General features: G+C 46.6%; 1 protein-coding gene across 2 annotated transcripts in view; it reads left to right on the forward strand.

Annotated features, from left to right (window-relative positions):
- Positions 1 to 14,004, forward strand: part of GAL3ST1 (galactose-3-O-sulfotransferase 1) — a 113,351-nt gene extending 99,347 nt beyond the window's left edge. For both annotated transcript variants that reach the window (XM_075319952.1, XM_075319953.1), the window contains exon 3: positions 9,792 to 14,004. In XM_075319952.1, coding sequence (XP_075176067.1) covers positions 9,792 to 10,947 — 1,156 coding nt within the window. In that variant the 3' untranslated portion in view covers positions 10,948 to 14,004. The remainder of the gene's footprint in view (positions 1 to 9,791) is intronic.
- Positions 14,005 to 17,739: the final 3,735 nt, after the last annotated feature.

Here is a 17,739-nt window from a genome sequence, read left to right on the forward strand (position 1 = left end):
GTTTGGGTCAGTGACTTCATCCACCACCTCGTTTTCCACTTCCGCACTTTGGTCCTCCTCCTCAATTGTTGACTTAACAACATCACTTGTTGGCAACTGTGTCTCTTCATCATCTACCCATTGAGACACTAATTGCAGTTCACCACCTTCGTCTTGTTATGACCATGGCTGCTCAAATATTTAGGCACTTACAGTAATCTCCTCATGTCTTTCTTGAAACATCCAGAATCAATAAATAGAAATGTTAAGAGTTCTTCGGCGTGTCCAAGTGTGCGATCACTTGTCTTCTGGGACTCGACTTGGTGGGAGGCAGGAGGATCAAGGTGAGGATTATGTGGTCCAGACACTTGGCTAGTGAGACCGTACCATGTGGAAGACAGGGTGGTGCTGGTAAGCATACTGGAAGTATTATCTGCCATCCAACTGACCACTTGTTCTGGCTTCAAGGGTAGTGTTCCATGCCCCCCTGCAAAGTGGGACAGGAAGAAAGGTCTTGTAAATGAGTATGATTTTTGTGCGCCTGCAGAAGGTGCTGTTTCACCTGGCCCCCGGTGTCTGCGTGCACCATCAGTAGCACGTTCACTTCCCTGTCCCTTACCGCACGCCTTGTGTATATTAAATTAGGTAGATGATATATGACTGCAAACTGCACACAAGGGTTGTAAGGCTCTAATATTTGCCTATATGCCTGTAATCCAAAACAATCGCTCCTCCAGCAACTAACCCTGCAGTAAATGCAGGTAACAGCAGTATTAAGAGGGAATAGAATAGATGTAACCGGGGGCGGAGCTGGACATGGCCGAGTGAGGAAGCTGCTTGTTAGAGCTCCTCTAAATATCCATCCAAAGGGCCGGTTTACTATATATATAATGGGCAAATCCACCAAGAAAAACAAGCCCAACACCTCAGGGCAACTTCCTGCATCTCAGGGCACGATTGGGGTGTACCTCACCCGTTCCCGGGAGCCTGGGACTGCCTCTCAGCCTGGGAGAGAACTACAGTCTGAAGGGGCCCCTGCACCGGTGTCCGCTGGGGCGATGGGCCCGAAGACCCAGAGAAGGGGTGAGGCGGCAGGGTCCCCACATGACAAGGATGGACCCTCCAAAGAACACCCGGGGACGGCGGGAATCAGTGGACCCCCTGCGGTGGAGGAAGCGGCATCATCTGCGGCGCCATTCCAAGATGGCGGCCGCGCCATGGAGACGCCATCCAGCAGACCGGGAAGGGAAGATGGGTCGACCGCAGCAGGCGTCCTACCTGCCTCACGCCCCGCGACATCTCTGCTGGAGCCGGGTAATCCGGATGACTCACCGGCGGCCGGCATCAGGGGAGCGGAGAGTAATGCGGCGTGCGTGCACGGAGTGCACGTGTGCTCGGGCCCAGAAGATGCATCACCGTGGCAGGCCCGGGCACGGGAGAAGCAGGCGCCGCACAGGGAAGCCTTGCTGCAGGCACTGCTGCCCCTGTCTGCATACACTGGCCCGGCAGCCAGAGGAAAGGAGGGAGCAGCGATATGCCCAGAAGGACTGCTGGGAGAAAGGACCCAGGTACGGGGACCGCGGGAGGGCCTGGGGAGCGGGACTCCTACCAGAGAGGGAGGTAAAGTAACCAGCCAGGCGTATGCACCAGGGGTTAAAAGACCTGCAGGGGAAGCTGGAAATGCAGGGGAGCCACCTGAATCCTGGGTAGCTGCCAACGAATCCTGGGGGACACCTCAGAGGGAAGCAACCCCTCCCTCTCCAGATCGATGGTCCACTGGATCTTCCTGGGCTGAGAGCCCGACAGTCTCGGACAGAGAAAAGGGCATTTTGATTCCCAGGGATGGAGGGCCCAGGGCATTGGGAACACCCCCAATGCGCCATACGTCCATGCCACTAATATGGGACGATATGAAAAACCCCCAAAGCACGCAAACGCAAACACTAATATACGGTCCAGCTATACAGGACTCTTTCTATTCATACCCCAATACGTCTTGCACTGCCACCTCGATGGGCGAGGACCGCCCGGCCTCCCTGGCAGACCTACGGTCACTGTTGCAAGCGATCCCCACCAAGAACGAGATTGCAGCACTGGCTAATCAAGTGGTGGCGGAATGTAAACAAGAGTTTATCCAACTACGGCAAGATCTTTCCTCACTTACTCACAGGGTCGACACCCTGACAGAGCAACAATCAAATTCTCAGACGTCTATTCAATCTATTCAAGAGACTGTAGAAAACCAATCCAAGCAACTATTTGCCCTTCAACAACATGTAGACGACTTAGAGAATAGAAACAGACGGAACAATTTACGTATTAGAGGTATCCCGGAATCTATTGCCGCTCCTGATATACCTACTGCTCTCCGTTCTATCTTTAACAATCTGCTAAGGAGGCCACCAGGGGCTCCCCTCGAGCTCGATAGAGCCCATAGAGCCCTACGTCCCCCGGATCCAGATGACCCCCTCCCGAGGGATATCGTGTGCAGAGTGCATTTTTTCGCTGTAAAAGAGGCCATCCTACAAGCAGCTAGGGGGAAACAAAACTTGTCGTTTAATGGCTCTACCATACGCATAATGCCGGATCTCTCACGCCACACCCTGGCCCAACGTGCGACCCTTAAGCCCCTTCTTGATGCCTTGAAGGAGAGGGGTCTACCGTTTCGATGGGGATTTCCATTCTCCCTGTCGGTGCGGAAGGACTCCCGATGGATGGTCTTGCGATCCCCAGAAGACCTCCCGGCTTTTACTAAGAGCCTGAATCTACCTACAATCCCTATTGCAACCTGGCCGACTACCCTACTCCAGCAGTGGGTACCTAGGGGACGGCCGGCCTCTTCTGGACGGTCCACACCTCCTGTGTCCGGCAGGGGGCTGCCCCCGAGAGAAAGGCGGGGTCGGGGGACGGGCCGTCCCCGGTGACCGATATAGATGTGCTCAGTGGCGGAATGTATGCTGCCTTTAAGTTTATTCATCGCCCGTACTGCATGAATATTTGATATTGTTGCCGGTTCCTGTGGTTATCTTTAATGTTTTTCTTGCATGCACGGAGCTCGGCTTGGCTATGTCTGACATCCTTTTTCCCCAAATAGGTCGGGATCCTCTGTCCTGCCTAGATCAGGCGGATATGTTCCCTAGGAACAATTGTTCGGATTTAGTTTACTGTGCAAGGTTTTTTTTGCCTGATGTTCTCCCTGTTTTCGTTACTCTTTTCCTCTTCTCCCCACTATATCCTACTTGCCTCCAGTTTTCCCTTCTTTCTATTCTCGGCGGCCGGGCTGATAGTGTTCGATACCCTCTCTTATATATCTCTAATGTACTACTTTTTTATAGATGGCGGATCTAACCATTGCTTCTTTCAATGCCAGGGGCCTCAATGTTCCGGAGAAAAGAACACAGATACTGTATCATCTTCATAAATGGAACGTGAGAATAGCGTGCCTCCAGGAGACACACTTCAAACAAGGACATGCCCCTATTCTTAAAAATAAATATTACCAGACATGGGTATCCTCAGACAACCCAGACTCCCGTTCTAAAGGCGTGGCAATAGCCATCCATAAATCCCTCCCACATCAAATCTTAAAGTGCACGACAGATAGTCTTGGAAGATATATTATACTCTCACTGAGGGTGGGAACCCACATTTTCACAATAATTAATGCTTACGCCCCAAATCAAAAACAGGACAGCTTTGTTTCCCGTCTGATTGACGTCGCGATCCCCTTGCTACAGGGCACGGTGATTTTATGTGGCGACCTAAATGTCACCCTCGACCCCACATTAGATAATTCCAAAGGGAAATCTAGTATTGCATACACCACCATTAAACGGATCAAAAAAGCTCTACTGCGCATTCAATTGTTTGATACCTGGAGAATACAGCATCCCTCGGACAGAGACTATAGTTTGTATTCACACACTCAGGACTCTTATAGTCGTCTTGACTACATACTAATTCAACATAGCGCTCTCCCATGGATCCAACATACGGGAATGGATAATATATTGTGGTCAGACCACGCGCCGGTGTATTGCACAATTGAGATCCCCTCTCTTTCGGCTCCTAAAGGGTCGTGGCGGCTGAATGAGTCGTTGCTACTGGATGAGCTTTGTGTTACTGATATTCAGACCTCTATTACTAGGTTCATGGAGGACCACTCAGTTGATGACACAGCCCCCACGTATAAGTGGGAAGCATTGAAATGTGTCCTACGAGGTATTTTTATTAAACACGGGTCCCGAATCAAGAAAGAAAAGGCCCAAAGCATAGTAAAAGCTCTCCAGAAGGTCTCTGAACTGGAGCTCATCCACAAGCGAGCCTTATCGGCCACAAATCTACAAGCCCTTTTACAAGCTAGGTTCCAGGTTAAAAAACTGCTTGATTCCTCATATCAGCGTCTAATACAGGTGGGAAGGGGGAGGTTTTACGAATTTGGGGACAAACCCGGCAGATTGTTGGCCAACGCGCTGAGAGAAGAAAGAGCTCATACCCTCATACCTTGCATCAAGAACCCACGCGACGAAATACTCTATGCCACCCCAGAAATCTCGAATACTTTCCACGACTATTATTCCAAGTTATCTAATTTACCGGTCGAGCCCCCCAGGTCGAGTGATGAGGGCCCCTTAATGCCCTCACCTTTTGGACGTCTCGATAGCTCTATAATTGACAACTTGGAAAGTCCATTTATACTGGAGGACCTGCTGGCAGTGATTCGCGACACGCCTGGAAACAAGAGCCCTGGCCCCGACGGATTACCCGCCAAATTTTATAAATCCTTTTCGGAACAATTAGCACCCCTAATGCTCCTTTCCTTTAACTCGATTTCGGACTCTGTCCCCTTCCCACCCCATTCCACCACAGCACACATCTCATTACTCAGTAAGGCTGGAAAGGACCCCACGGTGTGTGGTAGTTTTAGACCAATATCACTTCTTAATGTAGATTTAAAAATGTATGCCAAGCTTTTGGCAAATAGACTTGGTCCTTTGCTTCCTGACCTGATCCATTTGGACCAGGTTGGGTTTGTTCCGGGTAGAGAGGCAAGGGACAACACCATAAAAACCTTGGATTTAATTCAACACGCACATACTAAACAACTGCCGATGATGTTGCTATCTTTGGACGCTGAGAAGGCTTTCGACAGAGTCTCCTGGCAGTCAATTGCACAGACCTTGGACCACATAGGTTTGGGACCGGTTTTCTCATCCAAAATTATGGCTTTATACCATGCCCCGACTGCTCACCTTAAGATTAATGGCACTCTATCGAAACCCTTCTCCATTCGAAACGGGACCCGGCAGGGATGTCCCTTGTCACCTTTATTGTATGTCTTAGTCATGGAACACTTGTTGTCGGCCATCCGGGCCAACCCGGACATAAAGGGAATTAAAATCGCCAACCGGGAGCATAAATGTGCTGCTTTTGCTGATGATCTCCTTATTTATCTATGCAACCCCATCACCTCTCTCCCATCCTTAATGGTGGAGCTGAACCGCTTTAGCAAATGGTCCAATTTTAAAATCAATTTTGATAAATCAGAAGCCTTAAATATTTCTCTACCCCAAACAACTGTGAATGTTATAAAACCAAACGTTCCCTTTAGATGGCCACCCCACGGTAATATTGGGTACTTGGGCATCAAGATCCCATCTGACTTGTCCAAGCTCTTTCAATTAAACTACCAAAGTTTCCTGTCACGGCTCGAGGGTGATTTAGCCCGGTGGCACAGAGGCACTCTTTCATGGTTCGGCAGGATCAGCGCACTCAGGATGACGGCGCTGCCGAGAGTGCTGTACTTGATACAGACAGTTCCGGTTTATGTTCCAGCATCCTATTGGGCCAAGATGCAGCGCATATTCAATCAATTTGTTTGGTCCGGAAGGCGTGCCCGTATAGTACCTAACTAGGACCAAGAATGCGGGAGGGACAGGACTACCTGACTGTAGGCGGTACTACTTAGCAGCCGCTTATGCCAGGATCCTGGACCTTTTACATAATACTGGTTCTAAGCTTTGGGTCTGTATGGCACAGGATATGTGCCCCTTATCATTACCGACCCTGCCCTGGACCTGGCCGCTCCTCACCAGACATAAGATTGAGATGTCTTATAGTAGTAAACAAACATTGAAAACGGTCCACTCTGTGTCATCACGCAATCTCATGATTCAGCCTGGAGGGCCCCTTATGCCACTAACCGATAACCCGGAGTTTTTACCGGGAGCGTCATCTAATAATTTTCTGGGAAGCACGAAACTGACTCCTTTAAGATTAAACCGGGTGGCTCCGGGCGGGTCTCTCATCCCACTCCTGGAGATAGTAGAGGGCTGGAATTTCAAAATGCGATTTAACTTTGAGTATGCTCAACTCAAGCATTTCCTAGCCTCTCAGGACACTACCAGGGCTCATTCCCCACCCCAAACTCCTTTTGAAAACCTTTGCACTGGGCCTTCCGACACGCGTCATGCAATATCAAGGGTGTATAAGCTTATGACTAGTGCAGCAGAGGGGTCGCTTCCTCGCTTTTGTAGAACTTGGGAGTTGGAACTCAACCAAACGATCCCCAGGAATCTATGGGAGCGTTGTTTCCGCTTGACCCACAGGTCGGTAGTTGCCACTAGGATGCAAGAAACCAGCTATAAAATACTTTCCAGGTGGTACAGGGTTCCGGCGTCTCTTCATGCGTGGTGCCCCGAAATACCGGACACGTGCTGGCGTTGCGGGGCCTCAGGAGGCACCATGTCTCACATCTGGTGGCACTGCCCGGGCCTGTCGGTCTTTTGGAACAAAGTACTGGTAGCCATAAAAGAGGTTACAGGGATCGTAGTACCCAGCCGCCCGGAGGCAGCTTTACTGTATATCTTTAACGTACCGGAAAAGGTTTTTAAAAAATCTATTTTGGGTCACCTTCTTCAGGCCGCCAAGACAGTGGTCCCACGGCGATGGAAAGACTCTACCCCCCCGACACTGGACGAGTGGGTAACAGAGGTAAATGTGATCCATCGCATGGAGATGGTGATGGCCCAATCACGAGGGCAAACAGTGGAGACAGCCACTAAGTGGTTCCAGTGGGAGTCTTTCCTGTCCAGTGAGAAATTTCTTGAACTAATTTAATCTCCGGATTGGGGGCACCCTGGCCTTTTCTCTTTTAGACAGTACACAACATCCTCTTGACAAATTTTAGCTCAATAGACAAGGCATCAGCCCCGGTCGCCTCACCCTGCTTTCTATCTCTCCCCTCTTTCCTCTGAAATACCTCTCCTTCTTTGGATTCTATGACTATCACTCAACTTAATCTCTTCTTCTTGTTACATTATCATCTAAGGTTTTAAATATTTACCCGGGTATTATTTCTACTATCCATAGATTATCACGAAGCCTGCGAAGGCATGGTATTGCATTGACTTGGGATTTCTGATTTGTATCATTTGGTACAGCATGGATGTATGATGTATGTTTTAATTTTGTAATTCCTTTGAAATTTAATAAAATCTTAAATTGGAAAAAAAAAGCTGGGTTGTAAAAACACTGACTCAGGCTGGTTTCACGCTTGCGTTCAGCGCATTCCGTCACTATGGAGAATGGCGCAGTCCATTAACGCACTGCGCTATTCTCCATAGACTTGTATGGACGACGCACTGTAACGCAAGTGTCTGCGTTGCATCCGCTGGACGACGCAGCGGCGTTATTTTGACGCTGTGTCGGGCGGATGGAACGCAGCATGTAACGTTTTTCTGCGCTTGGCGGAGTGTCAAAAAAGCGCAATCTGCAGGAATCCGTTAGGCGTCCGTTGTTTTTATAATGGACGCCTATGGTTGCGGATTCCGTTAGAATGCGTCATTTGACGGATTCCGTTAACGCAGCTGTCTTTACACAACTGCGCGTGCTCAGATGTGTAGAGACAAGGAAAAAAACTACAACGGATTGCGTTGTTTTGTACGATCTGTAGCATGCGTTGTGTCACTATATGCAACGCATCCGTTGCATGCGTCACACAATGCAATGCTACGGATCCCGTCCAACGCAAGTGTGAAGCTAGCCTTATACGGTCATAGGCAGTGTTCACACGGGGCTTTTTTGGTAAGTTTTTGCTGCGTTTTTTAGCTGCAGATTTGCCTTGGTTTTATGCAAATCCATGCTAATAAAAATATGCTTTTTACAGTCCCAGCAAAGTCTGAGATTTCTGAAACTCATGTACACAAACACATCAGGTTTTTTTCCGACTGTTTTCTCACATACCTGCATTTTTGGTCAGGTGTTTAAAGAATGCGCATGTCAGTTCTTTGCTGCAGATTTGCTACGTTTTTTTCATTGATACAATCCATTTTGTAGAAGAAAAAACAGCAAATGTGCAGCAAAAACGCCACTAAAAACACATGGAAAAACGCACCAAAAACGCAGACGACTCAAAGGAGATTTCCTGCCACAAGATCAGGTTTTGGTCAGCAAAATAATTTACCAAAAAAAGAGCCCTGTGTGAACATAGCCATATACACTATGGCTATTGAATCCCTTACACCAGTGTAGGGTAAAATTTGAGCCTGGAAAAGTTGCAAAGCGAGCAAAAAAAGTGACCATTCTCAGCCTCCATAACTTTGTAAAAGTGCAAAGAAATGTTGCCACATAAAAGGATAAGAACGTACGATAGATTGATAACCAGAAAGCGGTGCAAGTCTGTGCCTTGGGGCTCGTTCACACAGGCGTATAAATTGGACAAGTGCAATCCGCTAAAAAAACCACGCATTGCACTTGGTCCAATGTTATTCAATGAGACGGCGCCAATCTGTGCTTTATTTTCAGCTGTATCCGGCATGCTGTGATTTGATTCCGAAATGAGATGTCAAACGGACGTCATATACGTATATACGTCATACGTTACAATTCAGTTCTGTAATATGGAAAACTGTAAATGGTCCTGTAAAAGATTAATAGTTCCTGAGTAAAAATTGGATTGTATACGGATGATAAGCGAGAAAATATCCTGCCACTTTTCTGGATGAGAATGGGACTGATTTAGCTCTTAAAATTTTTAACATGGCGATCCTTTTTTTTTTTTTTTTAGACTAGCCAATTCATTTTTGTGTGCATGCATGTGTAACAGACATAGGTAAATAAAAATAAATAAATAAAAAATAAATAGGTAAGAATAGATGTAACCCTGACAAGGGACTTTTGGTTTTAGGTTGCAGCAGCATGTACTGTAAGGCTTATAATCTCTGCCTATATGCCTGTAATCCTAACCTATCCCTCCTTTAGCAGCTAGCCCTACAGTGAATGCAGGTAAAAGCGGTAATAATAGGGAATAAAATAAATGTAATACTGACAAAGGATTTTGGGGTTTAGATTGCAGTAGCAACGACTCTAAGATCCTAATCCCTGTTTACATGCCTCTAATCCTATACTATGTCTCCTGCAGCAGGTATCCCTGCACTGTTTCCAGGGTAGAGTAAGCCAAGAGTCACGTCACTGAGTGTCATATAGACTCAATGACGCATTACAGCCAGCCAATCACAGTAATAGCAGTAGCCAACATGGTTTAGGCATTACCGTCATTGGCAGGCAATCCTCACGTTTAGTGGTGAAGAACACCTGCGAAACATGCTGGGAGGGGACTCGAGCACCAGGGATACTTGAGTATCGAGCAGAGGCAAGCACACTCACCCATCATTACTTTATAAACATTCTTGCTTGTAATAAGTGTGCTTACATTGTGGGAGAAGTAAGAATTAAGGCTGTCTGTTAATTGGACTAGATATTTAAAATGTAAAATATCTGTTTCATTGATTTCTTTTTTTTTATCTTCTCAGAGAACCTACGTCTTTCCAATGTCATCCGTTTGCACTACGTAAATCCCTATTAACCAAATCCAATGGCACTACAAAATCTGAATTGCAATGCCCTCCCCGCCATAATGTTATGTTTCTTAAAACTCACAAAACAGGTAGCAGCACAATCCTTAATATCTTGTTCCGTTATGGAGAGAAGCATAGGCTCCACTTTGCCTTCCCACGAGGACGTAATGATTTTGACTACCCAAGCTATTTCCAGCGTTGGCAAGTTGAAGGATACCATCCCGGCTTATGCTATAATATAATTTGCAACCACATGCGATATCGTCATTCAGAGGTGAACTTGCTGATACCCCCAGACACAGTGTTTGTCACGGTGCTAAGAAATCCAGCTCTGCTCTTTGAATCCTCATTTCACTACTTTTCACACGTTGTGCCTTTAACTTGGAAGATACCAGGTGCATCAAGTGAGCAGAAGATGGACACTTTTCTGCAAAGCCCAAGAAACTACTATGACTCCGGTGGATTCAATGCTCACTACCTGCATAATCTGCTGACATTTGACCTGGGCTATGACAATGAAATGGATATAGTGGACACCAGGGTATTTGACTTGCTAAATCAACTTGATAGCCACTTTCATTTGGTCATGCTATTAGAGTATTTCGATGAGTCCTTGCTGCTGTTGCGTGATTTAATGTGTTGGGAAATGAATGACATACTTTACTTTAAACTAAATGCCCGGAAAGACATGAGTGGCTCACGTTTGAGCCCGGAGATATACCTACTGGCACAGGAATGGAATGCACTGGACACACTTATCTACCAACATTTCAATGCAACATTCTGGAGAAAGGTAGAGATATATGGAGTGGAGAGGATGAAAAAGGATGTCACAGAATTAAAGCGGAGAAATGAAGAACTAAAACGAGAATGTATTGCAGGAGGTGGCCCAGTAGATGCCAGCAAAATACAAGAATCTGGGCTTCAGCCATGGCAACCTATAGGACATACATCTATCCAAGGATATAATCTCAGAAAAAACATTTCACCCAAGCACAAGCAGCTGTGTAGGAATATGCTGACTCCTGAAATACAATACATGAGTCGTCTGGGGGCAGACTTGTGGGTCACACGACTATGGGGTAACATTAGGGCACTGCTGAACTGGTAATCAGTGGATACAGAAGAATTCATGGGCTGGGACTTAACATTCAGTATTTTTAGATGACCGTATATGTGAAAATGGAATAAACGTAAGCTGGTATCTAAGATAACAGCAGGATGCTAGAAAGTGTAAAAGCTTTGTGATGTCATGTTACATATAACCTTTCAAGTATTTTTCTAGAATCAGTATTTTTTGGCAGGGTGTTTAAACTGTGGATCTCAGACAGATTCTGAACAGGGTATCTTTGTACCAAACACTGAGAGAATCATTAACTGTACTTTCAATTCAGAATGGCTCGGACTGAGTCACGTCACATGGACAGCTGGGAGGATTTTATGAATATTGGCTTTATAAAAATGTTTAAAAACATTAGAATTGCTCTTACTTTCTGATGAGAGGGGCGGATAATGTATCTTTATGGTCACGTATGAGGCTCCCGATCCAAGACTAATCATATTAATGGCTTCCTTTTACTAATTTCAGTGACACATAGCAGCCCCATAAGATGACTTTATCTATTAGGAAACCTTGCTCTCCTGTCACAATAAGGTGACCTCATTTTACAACAGCATTTTGAGATTTTATATTGTGTTACAAGAGGCAGTCACTTAGTAACCGCTTAAACTACATGTAATTATTTTATCCTGCAATAGTTCATTTCTTTATTGGTTGCATCTGATATTGACTATGGCTGTTTGTACTATTGTACAAACTGTTTTTTTTTAAGTAAACTTAAAGATTGTATACTTTGAATATGTCAGTTATAGAAGCAAAGGAAAACATACGGCCTCGAGTTATCAGGGATTCATGTCTGTGCGGTCATTGTACAGGGTTATCGTAGATTAGGTTTAGTGCAGGAGGGTGCCTGCCTTTACTACCTGCAATTTAAGGATTTCCCCCTGAGGTCATTGTACAGGGTTAGCATAGGTTAGGTTTATGTGCAGGAGGGTGTCTGCCTTCACTACCTACAGTTTAAGGATTTCCACCTGATCGATATAATTAGCAGCACAGTGAATAAGGAGAAAATCCACAACATAAATTCACCTTCACTGTGGATGTGAATTTCAATGCAAATGGAGAAATGTGCAGCAAACGCAAAGCATTTCTAGACCAAAATCAACAGTCCTATTTTCAACCTGGGGGAATCTACCATAAAATAAGATGAAAACGGAAATAGTTTTGGTACTAGAAGTAGTTGATACAACTAATGTTCCATTCAGACGATCATACAGACAAGCTTTACTTGATCTGTATTCAGATCACAATGCCCTGGCTTGCTGCATATCTACTGACCCGAATATACAACTCCACCGAGATATATAAGATTGTACGTTCGAGTCAGGAGACCCACGGTCTGTCCAGCATTGCTGTCCGTATGCTGACCGTGAAATATGACTGCCTTAACCTGACCAAATTATATAGATATATATTTCAGGTGAGAACTGGAGATAATTTTAGAGAAAATTATAGCTTCTAGAGGGATAGATTAGATACCAACTTTCATTTCAGTAGTCCACATTCCTAGTATTTCTTCATATTTTTAATGACTATTTTTTTTATAATAGTAAAATAATGAGGGAGGCAACTTATAGAGTTTTAACCCACCAATAGTTTGCACACTGGGGTATACTGGTGCTAAGCTGAATATGCTGCCATAGAAGCACTTAAGGCTATGTGTGCACATTGCGTATTTGCATGCAGTTACGCTGCGATCTGCACCGCAGCGTAACTGCATGCCTCCTGCGTCCCCAGCATAATCTATGAAGATTATGCAGGAGACGTGCGCATGTGGCATATTAGAGCTTTGTGCTTTGGCTGCTGTCCGAAGCGCGCGTTCTAAGAAGTGACATGTCACTTCTTTCCAGCGCTCTGCATGCAGCCCCCGCTCTGTCTATGGGAGGGGGGGCTGCACTCAGAGCACATGAAATCGGCTTTTTTTTTCATTACGGACTCTTTCTGCAGCGATTTGAAGCGCACATGTGCTGTTCAAATCGCTGCAGAAATTTCTGCAGGGACAAACGCTACGTGCGCACATAGCCTAAATGTAGTTAGCTAGTGATTTGTTAGTGATACTATTGATTTATCTTGTGTTTTACCTCTAATAAGAAATATCGTACTTTGCAATTAAATCTCAGATACATTCTCGTATTGTTTTCCAACATGAGCCCTATTTTATTATGTACATTTTTAATATCCTTATACATGTTTATAGTGTGCTAGATACTGTATCTTCCTCTTTTCAATCCTTTACTGCACCACAAACACTATCTTTTATTGGATCTGCATTTAACAAGCTGACTTTGTAATTTTTGTTATGTTGCATGCTAAGATTTATGTTACTTGTATAAATTCCTGTACAGATTGCAACTGTGTCAAAGACTTTTTAATCACTGTGCTTAAAAGGGCAGCACAGTGGCTCAGTGGTTAGCACTGCAGTCTTGCAGCGCTGGGGTCCTAGGTTCAACTCCCACCAAGAACAACATCTGCAAGGAGGTTGTATGTTCTCCCTGTGTTTCTGTGGGTTTCCTCCCACACTCCAAAAATGTACTGATAGGGAATTTAGATTGTGAGCCCCAGAGGGGACAGTGCTGCCAACGTATGTAAAGCGCTGTGGGATCAATAGGGCTATACAGGGCCGGCTCCAGGTTTTTGTGGGCCCTGGGCGAAAGAGTCTCAGTGGGCCCCATCCACACATAGACATGCACATACACAGATACATTCACATACAGGCATACGCACGCATACTTATTTAAAGAGAAATTCACAAAAACACATAAATAGACATAAATCTAGACACAGTCATATACACTGACATACATAGATACACATCATACATGCGCGCGCGCACACACACACACACACACATTATTTTTATATATTTATCCTGTATATATATTTCTAATATTGGGAAGCCGGCAACAGCCTCACTCACCTTCCGGCTTGTCTAACAGACATGGCCGCACATAGAGCACACTAACACTGCTGTATATACATCACAAGAGAGGCTGGGGAAAAACACATTACTGGGGGAATATATATTACTGAGGAAAGGGGTATACAACAATGGGGGACATACAGCTCTAGAGGAGGGCAGTGACTGAGGTGGGGGGGACAAACAGCTGTGAGGTGGGGGATGACATGCAGCTCTGGGGGTATACAGCTCTAGGGTGGGGGGGGACATACAGCTCTGAGGGGGTATACAGAACCTGGGTGGAGGGAACATACAGCTCTGAGGGGGTATACAGCACCTGGGTGGAGGGGACATACAACTCTGGGGGTATAGTAGTTTGCAGCCCCCATATTGTGTTATGAAGCCCCCATTGTCCTCCATATAGTATTATGTAGCCCCCATATGCACCATGCAGCCCCCATATAGCACAATGCAGACCTAGATAGCATTAGGCACCTTCATGTAGTATATAGCCCACTTATAGCACAATGCAGACCCAGATAGCAATAGGCACCCTCATGTAGTATACAGCCTGTATATAGCTCAATGCAGACACATATAGCATTAGGCACCCTCATGTAGTATACAGCCCCTAAATACCACAGTGCAGAGCCAGATAGCATTAGGCACCCTCATGTAGTGCAGAGCCCCTATATAGTACATTGCAGAGTCAGATAGCATTAGGCACCCTCATGTAGTATACAGCCCCTATATACCACAGTGCAGAGCCAGATAGCATTAGGCACCCTCATGTAGTATACAGCCCCTATATACCACAGTGCAGAGCCAGATAGCAGTAGGTATCCTCATGTAGTACACAGACCTATATAGTACAGTGCAGACCCAGACAGCACAGTGCAGAGCCAGATAGCATTAGGCACCCTCATGTAGCATACAGCTTGTATATAGCACAGCCTGTATATAGCACAGTGCAGAGCCAGATAGCAATAGGCACCCTCATGTAGCATACAGCTTGTATATAGGCTATATACAAGCTGTATGCTACATGAGGGTGCCTATTGCTATCTGGCTCTGCACTGTGCTATATACAGGCTGTGCTATATAACATAGCACAGCCTGTATACAGCACAGTGCAGAGCCAGATAGCAGTAGGCACCCTCATGTAGAATACAGTGATTAATACTCAGTGGCGTAACTAGAGTTTGATGGGCCCTGGTGCAAAATTTGGACCGGGGCCCCCCTCCACGTACACAGAGACTTAGGGTACGGAATAATGACACTGACACTTGGGGTACAGGATAATGACGCTGACACTTGGCTCTTACCCTCAGCACCCAGGTTTCCCATGATCTGAAATCCATCTTGTCCTCAGCACCCAGCTTCCCCATGCTCTGCTATACATCTTTCCCTCAGCACCCAGCTTTCCCATATCAGAGCATGGGAAAGCTGGGTGCTGAGAGATGTACAGCAGAGCATGGGAAAGCTGGGTGCTGAGAGATGTACAGCAGAGCATGGGAAAGCTGGGTGCTGAGGGAAAGAGCCTTTTTCCCTCAGGACAAAACATTTCCATCCCATACTTGTATCTTTGTCCCCCCTTGTATATAGATCTCCAAATACTATAATGGCCCCAACATAGCCTTCCGTATAATATAAAGAGTCCCACATAACCCTTGCTATATTAGAATGCACCCCCATAGTTCTCCATGTATTACAATGCATTTCCCCAAAGTTCTCCATGTATTATAATTCACCCCATAGTACTCCATATATTATACTGCACCACATAGTCCTCCATATATTATACTGCGCCACATAGTCCTCCATATATTATACTGCACCACATAGGCCTTCAGTTTTATAACGCACACCCATAGTCCATGTATAAGGTAGCCTCCATATTCCTCAATATATTATAATGTAGCCCCCATAGTCCTATATGTATTATAATGCAGCCTCATAAACCTTCATATTGTATTATGCAGCCCCATACTCCTCCATGTATAATGCACCCCTAGTCCATGTATAAGGTGTCCTTCATGTTTATTATGTAGTCCCATAGACCTCCATGTATCATGCAGCCAGCCCCCCCAGGCCACCATGTGTCATGCAGCCAGCAAAATAAAAAAACAAGTACCTCTCTTCTCCTTCCGACCCCTGCGACTGCGGTAGTTACTCCCCTGCCCCCATATCTCACACACCCTGCTCCCCATACAGCCTGCACCCCCATATCACACACTACACCCCCATATCTCACACACCCTGCTCCCCATACAGCCTGCACCCCCATATCACACACTACACCCCCATATCTCACACACCCTGCTCCCCATACAGCCTGCACCCCCATATCACACACTACACCCCCCTATCTCACACACCCTGCTCCCCATACAGCCTGCACCCCCCAGATCACACACACTGCACCCCCATATCTCACACACCCTGCTCCCCATACAGCCTGCACCCCCATATCATACACACTACACCCCCACATCTCACACAGCCTGCACCCCCCAGATCACACACACTATACCCCCATATCTCACACACCCTGCTCCCCATACAGCCTGCACCCCCATATCATACACACTACACCCCCACATCTCACACAGCCTGCACCCCCCAGATCACACACACTACACCCCCATATCTTACACACCCTGCCCACATATCTCACCCTGCCTGTACCCCAACTTACCCCTCTCAAACACTTTGCACCCCTTCACATCCTTCTGTCACAGTCTGCAGCCCTCATATGCCCCTCACCCTGCAGCCCCCTTTCCCCTCATGTCCCCTCTTTTCTTATTACCAGTCATGTCTCCAAATCTCCTTCAGGATTCAGTTCTCTTGCTTTCTGCCCGGCATCCTGTGTCTCCTCCCACACAGTCACATGGGCGTGACATCATCGCAGGTCCTGCAGGATGGAGATTCCGTCTGCTGTGCAGGTCAGGACTAGCACTCCTGCAGCTCAGACATGGCTGGTGGCCTCTCCAGTTCAGGGGCCCCTCTACTGACACTGGGCTCCCCTGACTCACAGTTCGGCCACTACACAGCAGCACTACACATAGACGCAGAGCGGCTGCCGGGCCCCTATGTGTACTAGTGCCGCTGTGTAGTGGCCGGCCTGTGAGTCAGGGGAGCCCAGTGTCAGTAGAGGGGCGGCTCACTTCTCCTCGTTCCCCCGCTGATCCGGCGCGTCGTCCATTGCTGTCGCTCGCTGACCTCTCAGCAGGCGCGCAGTGATGACGTCACCGCGCTCGCTGCAGAGCTGTCAGAAGAACGCCGACAGTCACAGCGGGGAGAATGATAAGAGAGGGAGCGCGCCGCTCACTCTCTCATCATTGCTCTCAACTGTATCGGCACCTGCGATGCCGAAGCAATTGAAAGCTCGATCCTCGGCGGGGGGCGGTGATAGCGCGGCCACCGGGCCCCCCTGAGTAGCGGTGCGCCACTCCTGCCACCGCGAGTGGGCCCCCCCGGCAGCTCAGGGCCCCGGCATTTGACCGGGTTTGCCGGGTGCTGGCGCCGGCCCTGGGGCTATATAAGTGAATAAATATTATATTATTAAAAGATATTTCTTTACAGGTAACTCCAGCTCCTGAAAACTTTTGAAGACAGTTGAGCCAATAATAAATACCATACGTTGATGTCCCAAGAGAGATTGTAAGCAACTTTTCCACTCTGGACGTATCGACAGAGTAGGCATATACAGTATTCTTACCCCATGAACTCTTCAACATTTTTTAACATTACACCCACAAACTTACACTGATGTGCAAAAGGGTAACAATGTTTTGAACTTTTGATTTTCAAGCTATACCACTACAGCGTTGAACGTGAGACTACCATCATTTTATAGACAATCATCTTGGCTATCTTATACACAA

The sequence above is a fragment of the Anomaloglossus baeobatrachus genome, chromosome 1 (genome assembly GCF_048569485.1).
Source record: "Anomaloglossus baeobatrachus isolate aAnoBae1 chromosome 1, aAnoBae1.hap1, whole genome shotgun sequence".
Classification (NCBI taxonomy): Eukaryota; Metazoa; Chordata; class Amphibia; order Anura; family Aromobatidae; genus Anomaloglossus; species Anomaloglossus baeobatrachus.